The following is a 13,725-nucleotide window of genomic DNA, read 5'->3' on the forward strand; positions in this document are numbered from 1 at the left end:
CAAATTCCTTAATGTATTTCAAAGTACTTGCAACACTACAAAAAAATATATTCTGAAGGTTTTCTTTATTCCCCTATATTAAAATATTCTTGAGAAGAAAGAAGGCCTTATTTTTCTTAAAGGGGGGTAATTTTAATTTACAACTATTTATAAAGATATTTATAAGTAACCTTAAAGTATATACAGAAACAGCATTGGTCTGCATTTTTGCCCTGTACTTAGGAATACTAAGGCCACAAAATGCAATTTGTGGGACTATTTAATACGAAATACTGACTATGTCCCATTATAACCTGCAGACACACACACATGCACACACACACACACACACAAACCCTCTGCAAGATCAAAGACCAGAAGAGAACTGGCACTTAATTTATCAGCCTTTATAGACAAAAGACAGTTTTCGTCATTTCAAAGGGATCAGATGTCTTTTATGACAAACTGGGTTTGCAGTTTAATTTACAAATAGAATTCTAAGTAAGCAGTCTTTGCTCTGCCGAAGCAAATGACAAACAGGGCAGGTTTTCATTCTTGCGGCCCTCAGCAGGATAGAAAAGATTAAAATAAAACTGAAATAATTTAGAGAAAACAAATAAATGTTTCAGAAAGTTGAGGGAGATCAAAGCCAGAATTTTCTGACCCCAACTGTACAAGCATTTCTTATTATATTGACCAGTGCCATCAGATCATTAATTAAAAGGAAAAGCGCTGGCAGGTGGCAGGGAAGCAAAAGCCGATAATTGGCCCCCTTCTTCTTCTTGCCTTCAAAAACTCTCTCATTCTTTTGCAAGACATGCCACTAGGCAGACAGATATGCCTACTTTGTAATATAATGATTAAGATGAGATGAAGAGACTTACATTTTAAAAAGCTCTGCCTAATGAATGCATCCAGCTTTTTAATTATGATCCTACTTTTACAATAAGGAATATGATGTTCCATTCAACATCTCCTCAACTGCCAAAAGGTAAAAAAAAAATTAAATATAGAATCTACATTGATTCTTCTTATACCCCATGCACACATCCACCCTTTGCTTCAGACAGGAAAAGCAGGAAGAATTACTTAGTAATTCAAGGGACTAGGAGAAAAACATTTATGTTCACTACAAAATAGCCTTCAGACTTACCACATCACTCGGTAGGTGGTTCAAGTCATTAAATGGCGATTCTAAAGTGTTTGTGTCAACATTTAGCATAACCACATCTTCCAATGATTTATTTTTCACTCTCTGTTTAAAAAACACAATTGTGAATAAGCATTTTAATACACTTCCCTTACAAAACTATGATCGGCTTGTAAGCATGCAGAAAATTTTCTTAATACGTTAGTCATGGGGGAAGAAAGGAAAATCATGTATTATAAAATATATAAACAACTTTACCTTCTGGGAGTGGAAGTTTGACTACAATCTTTTAAAAATGATTTCACAAAAATGCTTAAAATAGAATATTGCTCAAATAAACATATTGATTTATTTAGAAATATTGAATATAATTTAACTAGCAAAGACCTATAAAATAGATGCAGCTATACCAAACGGTATAAACTTATATTCTTCAAAATTTATCAACTGAATTTCAATCCCTTGATATAGGAATTTTTAAACACTACCATACTTACACTTATAATAAATCATATAGCAGGGCCAACATAATCCAATAACTGACTACAATATTAAGCTGCTAAGTTTTAAGTAAGTATTTTCTCTATATTTTCTATACCAGTAGATAGAGGCTGCCGATGAGGACTAAAAGTTGATAAAGGAAAAATTATAAAGGGCAGTAATATCAAATTTAGTGTTAGTAATACTTCAACATGAATTTCAATATAAAGGATCAAATTATATAGCCTATTGGGTTGATTATTTTAACTTAATAATTTGAAATTTTTATTCAAAATGTGAACAAATGATAGCAAATTATTAATCCTGAAAGAATATATTTGCAGTTTATTTTCCTATTGAACTAACATGCAGTTACATAAATCATAAAATTCTACTAGTCTTATTTATATGATAACAAATAAAGCATTATTCCTTACCTCAATTAAGTAAGGTGTTCAGTAATGAAATACATCCAGCAATTCAGACTTCCATAATAACATACATCAACTAGCAATAGATTAATTAACTTCTGTGTAGCATTTTAAAAAGTGATATTCTGGAATAATTACCATTTTTTAAAATTATTTCTTAAATAAGTTAAATATTTTAACTAGTCAAACCAATTGTTTTAAGTTGGTAAGACTGAAAATTTCTCTGATCCACTTAGAATTTCAAATCTCTGCATAATAGGTAGAATGTTAAATTTTCTAAAGTAAATGGTAGTCTAGAGTAGGGAATTTCTGTGTTAAAAAAGTCGTAATGTCTATATGGAAAATGAATTCTCCAAATAAAACATGATTCTACAAATATATCTGGTAAAAGATATTACAATTTTCTGAAGTTAGACTTTAAAAGATGTTCCATTCCTAAGATATTATTAGAAAATCACTTACAATGGTGATATTCAAAAACATTTATATATACACCCACTTACTTCCCCTTCCATGTGTAAGCATTTGGCATACAAATATGTGAAAAGGGTTTCAGCACATAAATACATGGTTATCTTTAAGTTTATTACAGCACAATTATAAAATAACCTATTTTATAACCAAAACAAAATAATTTTAATGGCCTCTGCATGAAAAACTAAGCCTAATTTTCATTTCTATCTTCAGTTTTAAGTTGTCCCTATGACAAAACTGTAAACATAATCCAGAAACCTGACATATTTTTATGGGATGAAAGATTTGGCCTAAAAGGCCTAGAATAATGGCTATGTGCCCCCCAAATGTTTTGTGAACACTAAACTCTGAATAAAGGAAACTAATATTAATATGAAATGCATATTTTTCAAAATTGTTCCTAGTTTTAGAATGTCTAATAATAGCTGAATATTAAATTTAGGTCAAGGAGCCACTCAGTGAGAATGGGAAAAAAATGAGAAGTCTACATAAGAAAAATATTATATAATTTAAATAATTTTTAAAGAAAATATGGATGTGTCAGTATTTTATCTATTTTTCCCCTCAGAGTCAGGCTTTGGCTTTTTGCTCTTCCTAAACAGAAGTGGAAACCTGTATGGCATATAAAACAGTACCTCTTCCTCTGTCTCATATTTTTAAATCACATAAAGTTCATAAACTTGATTGGATGGGGAAAAAGCATGAAAAAAGAATTTGCATCTATCTTCAAAAATAAGACTACATTAGGACATAGACTAAAAGGTTTATCAAAACAACAATTAAAAGTATTAAAGTTGGTAGTCTGTCTCACATCCTCTACATATAATCCCTCCATGCAATGTGGCTACAAATGTACCGCACATGAATGCAAAGAAGTGACACAATGGCAGAAATCACATGATGTTCCACAATTAGGTCAACATTTCATTTAGACTCTTTATATATTAAAATAAGATAACCCTCACATTTGTAGTGTTTACTAAGTTATTCCTTATCCTCTGCAGGCCTTAGTCTGCTTTGAATTCATCTCTAAAGTCTTCTTTGCAGAGAGAATAGAATGCCTATGTTCTTTATTTTAGAAGCAAATTTATATTTAAAAGGGATTTCTAGTCAACTTTTACTCACAATTCTATAAAAAGTAATCAAAAGAGAGATTTCAAAGGACATTAATTTCATGGGTCTTTGAAAAATTAGGTTTTTAGAATTAGTTATATCATTGCAATGTTTCGAAACTGTCTTGACCAAGAGAGAGAATAAAAGAATATTTTGATTCCTTCTAAAAATAAGATTGGTTATAATGACAGCCAAACAAAATGCAAAAAATGTTACTCGAGTTCACCTATTAAATAAATGAGTAACTGTATTCATATTATAATTATGAAAACATTTTTTGGAAAATACAATCGATAGATTTTTGTGAGCAATCCCTGCCTAATAATGACATATTAAGAATGGGATTGTCATATGTACATAATTTCATAATGGATTAAGGGGAGAGTTATTAAATGTTACCCTACTGGTTAATTTAAAAGAATTTCTGAAGTTGAAGTTCCTAGTATAACTTCTCATTCACTATTAAACCAAATAGAGCTATTAAGACAGTTGGATAAGTCTAGGATATAATTACAGAAGTAGAGAGATTTCAGTCAATTAAATTAAGGCTTGAAACATTCTCATTTAATGGTAGGAACCAATTTAATACCCAAATGGACTGCTCCAACAAGACAATTTAAGGAGTAAATAATTTTTAAGTTTGCTCCTAAAAAAAGTACTGACCTTCTCTACAGGTGTCCACTATGTAAGTGATAAATTAAGTATTTAAAACATGTATCCTTTTTACAGTAATTGAGAAAAACCAAAATATTTGTCTTAAAAGTTGGAGTCTAACTATAATACAACAAAACAATATAATCTCTATATTACAAGTGCACATTAACAACTTAAAATATCTTTTATCTCTCAAATATATTATAGAAGTAACAGCCTATTAGACAAAATAAGAGACATATATATGCTAATATTAAAATCAAATTTGATAGCTCTTTTTTTGAAATCATAAACTATGAATAGAATTTATATAAAGTCAAGCTACTCATGAATAAAATGGCAGTTATATATTCCACAATCTAATAACAGATTAAATACGTATTCATTCATGTTTTATTTTATGTAATTTGTCCTTTCACTGCAAGTACCTTCGCATGAAAGAACAAGTTTTCTAAAAATAAATGAAATATAAGGAGTCAATAATGTTATCCAACCAAACTCTCAATATTGAAAACAAAATAAACTTACTAAAAGAAAATCATGAAAATGCACCCTTTATTACTGGTGAAGCAAATAAAAAGTTGTTTTAGGTATGCAAAAAAGAAAAACTAGCCACAACTAACCAGTGCATATGCAGAATTCCATAATCTAGAACTTCTATGGGAGCAGGACTCTCTTCTTACCTCAGGAGTTTTGCAATAATCAGCAGGAACTTCCTCGATTATTTAAAGTGAGGACTTACAATGTATACAGTGATGAAACAACTAACAAGCAAACCAAACCTAACTCATTTAGGTTAAATGGCTGCTCATTAGAAATTGGGTTAAACTACAGTGTGCACAACCAAGCAAGAAGAGAAACTAACTCGAATAAAACTGAAGTCAGTCAGCAAAATGATGTCATTCGATGGACCCAAGTCTTGTTTTGATCCAGGGTTTTTATTTATTTAAGCTGCTAATCTTAGAAGATGGATATCTTGTAGTCTTACACAGAGTTGTAAAGCCTAAAAAAACTTTTTAAGAAAAATGTCAAGATTCTAGGCTACAGTCTGTGTTTAACTTTTTTCATATGTCTCACAGTAAATAAATCTCAAATAAGCACATATTTGGACCTCTAGAAATCTCATTGTGAAGGTCCAAAGTGTTACACCACAGTGATGACTAAAGAGACAAAAATCATTTTCAGAATGACGTGGAGACAGTACAAAAAATTACTAAATTTTAAATCCCCACAAAGGACTGAAAATTAAAACTTTCTAAAATGCTATATTCTAATATTTAGAAGTTCCTAATTGGAGTATTAAAACCATCTTTTGAAAAAGCTAGCTGATAAAATGGATCATAATGAGATTTGTAAAATAAAAAATGCTTCCCCTTTGTGACTCATAATGACCTAAATTTTGGCTTTCAAAATACAGTTGCCAAAAAAATAATGGTTCCTCAAGGAATAAAGTTTTCAGTATTTAAACTTACCATAAGATTTCTACCAAAAATAACTTATTTTCCTAAGTTTCATGCCATTAAAGAATGCTATTTAGTATGCTAATTAAAATGAAATTATTTTAATATTACCATTTTGAAAATGACCATGTTAGTATTCTCTAAATATGAGATTAGTCACTGCTTTATACTATCCCATTGATTTTCACTCAAAACAAAACTGTTTTAACTGTTATTTTTATGAGTTAATTTATCACTATTTCACATCTGAAAGATACTCACCTCTATGAGGCTGGAGTGTACTCCAATCAGGTATGGCATTGGGGCACTAAATTAAAAATATATATGTATATATTCATATAGTTCATTAAAACTTAAACAACCATATAAGTAGTTCAGAATGCTTAAGAATGAAATGTATTATATGCACAGTTCTAGCAAAGTACATTATACATATTTGAAATTATTCAATATATAAAATTCTAATTTTAGAGACTTAAATATATTAATATATTTTATAATTTACATGAAATTATAAGTGTCATTAATTATTAAATCAGGAGATGCAATGCTTAAAGAAACTTTTTTTTTAATTTAAGAAGAATATCAGGTTGTAGGCCATCATCTGAATTGAACTTTTTCCAAATCCCTCATAGCAAATAATATGTCCTAATAGTCATCAAATTTATTCAGATTTCCTTCTGCACATCTTTTCTTATTCAATTAAATTCTTATTCGTAGGCATCTTTAAAAATACATTTTCATTCTTTCAGACCTCTTTCCCACTCACTAAGTGAGTCACTAATTATTTATGGAGACCTACTGTAGGCCAGGGCACTGTTGTGGCACTAGAGGTACAAAGGTAATCAAGTTCCTCCCCTAGTGTTATCATTCTATTTCTCAACTATTGTTCCTCTCATAGCTCATCTTTTATTTAAATTTTATGAATTCATATTTATCTCTTATTTTTATTAAAATAATTTAAATAAATTTTTTAAATACTCAAGTAGAAGAATTATCTGAATTAATAAATTCAACATAAGCTATTTGGTGCCTAAAAGGCATGGTACTAGACCCTAGACTAGGGGCTTGGGTACAATAATAAACAATTCAAACAGAGTATCTGCTGTTGTGGAGTTTATATCTACCAGAGAAAACAGACATTAAATAATTTTTGTATATATAAAATCAGGATTCCAGTAATTTCAGAAAACTTTCCCATGAAACATGAGAAGGAAATTATTCAACTTGACATTTTAAAATTAAAATGTTATTTACATTTTAAGAAAACATCAGATGTCTACATATTTAAGATATGCAAACAAATATCTATTTAAAAATAAAACATTTTTGGCAACTCTTTTATAGTAGTCTTTGCAAACCTTTTCTGCTAATGCAGACAGATTATCCTCTTTCTTGAAAGATTTGTATAATTTTCCAAATATCACTGTCATTATAAAACAGAGCTGTCTAAACTCCTGTGTACCCAGTTTGCTACAAAGAACCAGTAATATATGAAACTAGTAGGTAAATTAAAAGACTCAAAGTTTTTAAAGAAAACTAAAACAGTTCCAAACTTATTCGAGGATAGCTAAACACTAATCTATATATCCAGAATTTACAAAAGATGTGTTCTTATTTTACCCTTCATAGTCTGAATATCCTAGTTCATTACTTCTTATTGTACTAAATCTTAATTTCCAATTGTCTTTAACTTTTGTGGCTTTGCTCCTTCCTAATTTTTAAAAAATGTTTATGCAACAGACCATCTGGAATCAGATATTCTGGACATTTCATTTCACTCAAAGTTAAGAACTATTTCTAGGTCTTGATATTCTTAAAGCCTAACAGATTTTCTGCCTCCAAAAGGAAATAAGGAGGACATGTTCCACTGTTGTCTCAGTAAGGGAAGGCAGGTTACTTCCCTGGTTCAAGTTCTCATCCCTGGAATTCCTTCTGGGACTCCATAGAAGATATGAAATACATGTCATTAACTATCCTGGGCTCTCACGACTGGGTTTGGGCAGCTTTCACTAAATAAGCTAAGCAACCAAGATCTTAAATACACCAAGCTCTCCTCACATCTGAAATAGTACAAAATTATTAAAGTCAACATATAAACCAATTTGTCCTCGGTTAGGCCATCTTACCCACAACATTAGTAAGTGTAGAAAGTCCACAGTATCTCAAACTTTTAAAGCACATTTTAATAAAATGAATACTAATTAGAATAATTAAGCCTTCAAAAATAATTATTACATCTGCTTTACAGATGTTGGAGGGACACTGGGTATGTCATTTTCATAAAATCTGAGTCCAAAGTGGTGAATAAATAGTCTAAGTCCTAGGAAATACAAACTTTATGAAAGCAAGTTATCTTTCTAAACGTAAACAATAAAATAATAGAAATTGTTAAACTAGAATAAAAAAATCAACAAAGACCTCCTGTGTAAAACGGTAATTAAAGTATATTGAAACTTTTTATTATAGGATCACTAGATGTTTTTTTCTCATTAATTTCTAATGAAATCCAAAACATACGTATGTTAGAACTGCAAACATTATTATTCTAAAATTATTACCTAAAATAATTAAAATGTTTTATGGAATATACAATCAACTCAGTAGTCATTTCCTTCTCACAAAAATTGGATTGTTATGTCCTGATACAAAATCATCCAAATCTCATGAATACTAGTTTTGCAATGCTAGTTGAAATTTCCTAATTAGATTATGGTGTTAACAAATTGGGAAGAGATCCTTGGCAACACAGATTTTTATCATCTATGTGCAAAACTGTCCTAGATTTTCCATCAATGAAGTTATCTTGCAAAAAATGGGATACAGAGGCTCTATTATGACTGTTTCTCCTTTTTGGTAGCAGTACATCTTTTACTCAAAAATAATTACTATAAAATAGCCTTTGTTTTCCTTTTTTGGTTTTATTACAAAGAGACCACCCATGGGGTAGACTGTAGCAGCAGTTTACTGACAGGGTAGTCTTAAGGACACAATTTTCTATTTATGTTTTAAAAATTATTCTCTTAGAAGCTAAGAGAAGTTCCTTTTAAGAAAAGAAGGGCCAGATAAATGGCATAAATTTAAAGAGTTGCTCAACCATTCCCTCAACAAATAATAAACAATTATAATATTACTGGTTCTGGAGAGTCACATTATCTCTGATGTATTTTTGGACTCAGATAGGTTGAGTATCTGGCAACATCACAGACTTGCCAAATTAAAGTAATCTTATACTAGTCAAATAAAGAGAAAAAGACATGGTCACCTCCTCCCCATAGCCTTCCCTAAGTTCCCAGGCAGGGTGGGCCACCTCCTCCTCTGTTCCCCCCCATGGTTCTTTCGTATGCATCTATTACGGTACTTAGAGTACTGCGGTATTACTCTGCGTGTGTGTATGAGAGTATGTGTATTTCTTTTCCTATCTGTGAACCCCTCAATGCCAGGAACGAGATCTTATTCAATAGATTACATACATATGGCTTGGCAAGTTGGTGTTCACTAAAGGTTTGATGAATGGATGGATGGATGGATGGATGGATGGATGGATGGATGGGAAATGGATGGATGGATGGATGGATGGATGGATGGATGGATGGATGGATGGATGGATGGATGGGTGGGTGGGTGGATGGATGGATGGGTGAGCCAAAAAATGAAATAAGCCTTTATCAGTAGAGCAAGATGTGATATTCATCCATGGACACAAGATGGCATTATGACTCTCTACAACCCACCCTACATCAGAGCAACTGGTTTAAAAGAAAAAATACTTCCAGGAGCTGGGGTTACTTCAGAATTTGAAAATGCTAAAGATTCTAGAAGTATGACACCTACTATACCTTTCTGGAGCTGTTTTTGAAGTGGAATATAAAAAAATTATTTATTCAAAGACTATGAGATAGTAGCATAATCTGTAATTCTTTTCCTTTTGTGTGTAAATAGATGAGCATGTTTCTAGCTTCAAAGACGCAAAGGAAAGAATCATTTTCCTCAGAAAATCATTTTATTGAATTTTTGGATGGTTATTTCTAAAAAAAAAAAAATTATACTGCCCAGTTCCCATAACAGAGGATGAATCTATCACTGTGACCTAAGATTTAGAAAGTTTCAGATAACTTCTTGTCTGAGTGTCATTGCTCTATTCTCTGGGCAAGGGAGCTGTCTGGAATGGAAGCATTTAGGATTTGTCCTGAAGACTATTTCAGACATTAGAATCTACTGAGAAAATTCCAGGGACTGAATAATGAAATAAGTTTCCTTCATGATAGAGGGAGCAATAGGAAAAAGAGAACTTTGTGGAAGGAATGAAAAGTATTAGGAAGATACATAACAGCTTTAGATGAATCAGTACCGAACTGCTTGTATCAGTTGCTAAATAACAGTATTTTAGAATGCCTTAAACGTGTAATTCATTACAGAGAACTGAGCTGAAGAGTTACCCCCTAAGAGGTCAGAATATTTCAATCGAAAAATTAAGGTGACACTTAAATTATATGACAAAACATAATTCAAAACTTCATAATAAGGTGCTTGTTCTTGAACAATTAACTTTACGTGCCTTTTTCAAAAATCACATATCAATATATTTTAAATTACTTTTGCAAAAATACTTTTAAAATGAACAAAATTTAATTACTTAGCACTGCGCAAAGATCTATAGCATATGAATAACAGGCAATCCTGCATTCAAGATCACTAGTACTTTCTAGGTATGTTGGTCAGAGAAAAACTCTAAAATGAATACCAGAAGAACCTATTCATAGATCTAACTCCACATTTAGACTTGTGTTTGCATTGCTTCACAATATAATTAAACTGCATTTTTATATTCTCCTGCCAAATTGTTTCTCCTTTCCAGTACTCAAGGGCAGAATAGCAATGGTAGGCTACTGGGCATCTACTTTGGAGCATCACCAACACTAAATACAGGAAAGGAAGACACTACCGCACGGAAGCATACAATATATTGGTATAATCAGTACATGGCCAAATACATATGTTATCATTATAGAGACTCTTTCTGAAGAGGACAAGTCATAAAAACTTAATAGAAAACCTTTCTGCATGAACATAAACCATTTTAATCCTTAAATACCTTAAATGATTTGCCTTTCATAAAATAATAAAGTTTTTTAAATGCTTGGGATTCTAAAAGGGTTTCCATTTTATATAACATTAGCTGCGAGATAAACCATTAAGGTCAAAATGATTTCCTTCTGTGTGTCTGTATGTTTAACCTGGTTTAGAGGGGGGAAAAGTCCATCAAATTTCTTAAGAATTCAGTTAGACCTGCAGAAAATGATCATGCAGTGAACATTCGTGGGACCAGGAAAAGGTCCCAGGGCTGCTGTTTGGGTGTCTAATTCTGCTCTTGCCTCACAATAAGTGCTCAGGCTCTTTCAGGGAGAGAACAGGAAAATTCTGGAGACCCAGCTGAATTCAGATTGGGTCAATTACTAGAAGTTGTTTGTAATGCCAGGAAGTTTTTCAGAACTACTCCCAACAGTTTTTGCTTTTCATAGTGGCTTAAGGCTGAGACTTTGAATTAAACTAGAAGCTCAGGGAATCCCTGTATTACATGCAACCCCTTTGTCAGTCTCCAGTGTGCTACTGAGGGAAGAGGGGTAAAGGAAAGCGTGCCCTGAGGTTAAGGTAAAGGAAAGTGTGCCCTGACACAGACAATTTGATTTTGGGCAGACTCTCCAGATAAATTCTGACAGGTGAGAAATTGGGTCTTCTAAACAATATTACAACTTCTGTAAAATTTTTCTAACTACAAACTAAGATTATATTTGCTTCTATTTATGCATCTCATTATCTGAGTAACTGCAGAAGAAACTCAAAAAATCTTAATGTGTTTGCCATGTACAATATTTTGCTACAGCTAGAAAGAACTACTCTGCCCTTCAGAGAACCACCTTTTAATATTTATTACTGATCTGAAAGTCAAATTTCTATGATTTCTTTCATATATAAACCAACCTTGCCTAATGTATAAACAATTTTTTTTCTAATCATGAAAACCAGATTTAAAGGAGTCTGGCGAATGCCAGCTTACCAGCAGTAGTCTAACAGGTGTGGCGGAAGCACTGGGATGTATATGTGTTGCCAATACATTGGGTATAGCAGAGCAGCTGATCCATGGAGACAGGCAGTTAACTAAAATTTGTAAAAGGACAACAATAAGTAGCTGCTGACCCTCCGAACAAAAAGGCATGTTCATGGTATAAAAGATGTTATAAAACAATTTACTTAATGGCATAAATCACATTATTTTTATCAAATCTGCATTTAGAAGTCTTATATTCCAAAGGTCCCTTTGAAAATTAAATAAACAGCAAAAGTAGTTTTCTTGGGAATCTTATATAGACACATAACCGTCTGAAAATGTTGAGTTTGGAGTCAAAACTTAGAAAATAAATAAAAGTAAAACTGAAAAATTAGGTGAGCATCTTAGAAGAAACCGTAGGCAATTACAATTTGTGCAGCACAGTTTGCGCATCACTCAGATTAATATAACATGATTAAATATGGAAAGGAAGAGAGGCTGAAAGCTCCTGAGGGATATCATTAGGGCAAATTGCCAAAGAATGAAACATGAGCCAGTCAGGAGAGTCTGGAAGCTGCAATAATACCAGGGGACTTGAATGTTCGACAGTTGGAGCTTCAGTAATGTGTGAACTGCGGGTTATGGTATCAAGAGACTCTGTTCACTGACACATAGAATGTCACTATTGACCAGCAAACTGCCCAAGCTTGACAGCTGTAGTACAGGAAGCCAAGTATATCATAATTTCATATTTAAACTGTTCATTCCAGATTAACATTTTGTTTCCTAGCTTTATATCACAACAGCTGCAATTACATAGTTGCTATTTTAAAGGTAATTGCCATTTTAATTGTTTTGTTGTGGCAAGCAGTTAAACATTTTTGAATGCTTAACAAAAGGACATCTCCTTTTATCTCCCTCCTACTGATTCTTTTCAGAATTCTTTCCATTTGACTTTCTTTCCATTATTTAAATTTTATTTCTGAAAGTGTATTTTTCAGCATTTAAAACAATAATTACATCATCATTCTTCATCATTTTAAAGCTCTGCTATAGTCAGCATTTCAAAGTTGTTACCAATTAAATAATTTTATTTAACTTGAAAATGAGAATTTAAAAAAAATCTGTCACAGTCTATTAGCCCTATTCTTTACTTTAATACAAAGAAATGAAACATATGTATAGTAATCATGCCTAGTTTAAAAAGAACAAATGTAAGCAAAGTACCCAAATCATATTAATAGCAATACTTGTTTATGTTTAAGTCAAAATAATCCAATTAAAAAACAATTAAAATAATTTGATGTGAACCAAAAACATTCCATCAAAAGCACATTCATATATATTTTTCCAGTTCAATTATTAATCAATTTCATATTGCAAACAATGTTCCATTTAGAATGCTATCATTAAAAGCTTTTAGTTTGTTGCACTCACAAGCCTTAATAATTTATCTACAGTAGCCTGTCAATAAATATTTTTAGAATCCCTTAATTAGAGTGTACAACATGCCACTAGGAGGCATTCAAATACTTCTATTTAACTATTACAGACCACAGATTTATGTTATATACTTGGACTAAAGGGAAATGAAAATGGGGTTGATCTAATTCATTGTGTCCAATTCTCTAAGAGCTTACAGGTATTCCCTGGTTGTAAATTAGGCATCTTTAAAGCTGCGTTAACTTTTTCCATCCCTTTAATGTACTTTTGATGGGCTAAAGAGCTTGTGTAGCTTTGAAATTAACCTAATTTCTCCAAAAGAGATAAGATGTTGCACACAGATGACTTCTTTTTCAATTTTACTGAAATACTTCATTCATACATGAATATACATAAACAATAAATGTATAGTAAAAGTTATGAACTTACAAAACAAACATTCATAACATCAAAGCTTTTTTAAAGGATTTTTTAAAAATTTTCATTGTTGAG

General features: G+C 31.6%; 1 protein-coding gene across 7 annotated transcripts in view; it reads right to left on the bottom strand.

The window, feature by feature from the left end:
• Positions 1-13,725, bottom strand: part of DENND1B (DENN domain containing 1B) — a 296,281-nt gene that overhangs the window by 103,684 nt on the left and 178,872 nt on the right. For all 7 annotated transcript variants that reach the window (XM_023584048.3, XM_023584046.3, XM_058274918.2 and 4 more), the window contains 3 exons: positions 11,800-11,900; positions 6,003-6,048; positions 1,133-1,234 (listed from right to left, as the gene is read on the bottom strand). In XM_023584048.3, coding sequence (XP_023439816.2) covers positions 1,133-1,234; positions 6,003-6,048; positions 11,800-11,900 — 249 coding nt within the window. The remainder of the gene's footprint in view (positions 1-1,132; positions 1,235-6,002; positions 6,049-11,799; positions 11,901-13,725) is intronic.

The sequence above is a fragment of the Dasypus novemcinctus genome, chromosome 13 (genome assembly GCF_030445035.2).
Source record: "Dasypus novemcinctus isolate mDasNov1 chromosome 13, mDasNov1.1.hap2, whole genome shotgun sequence".
NCBI lineage: Eukaryota > Metazoa > Chordata > Mammalia > Cingulata > Dasypodidae > Dasypus > Dasypus novemcinctus.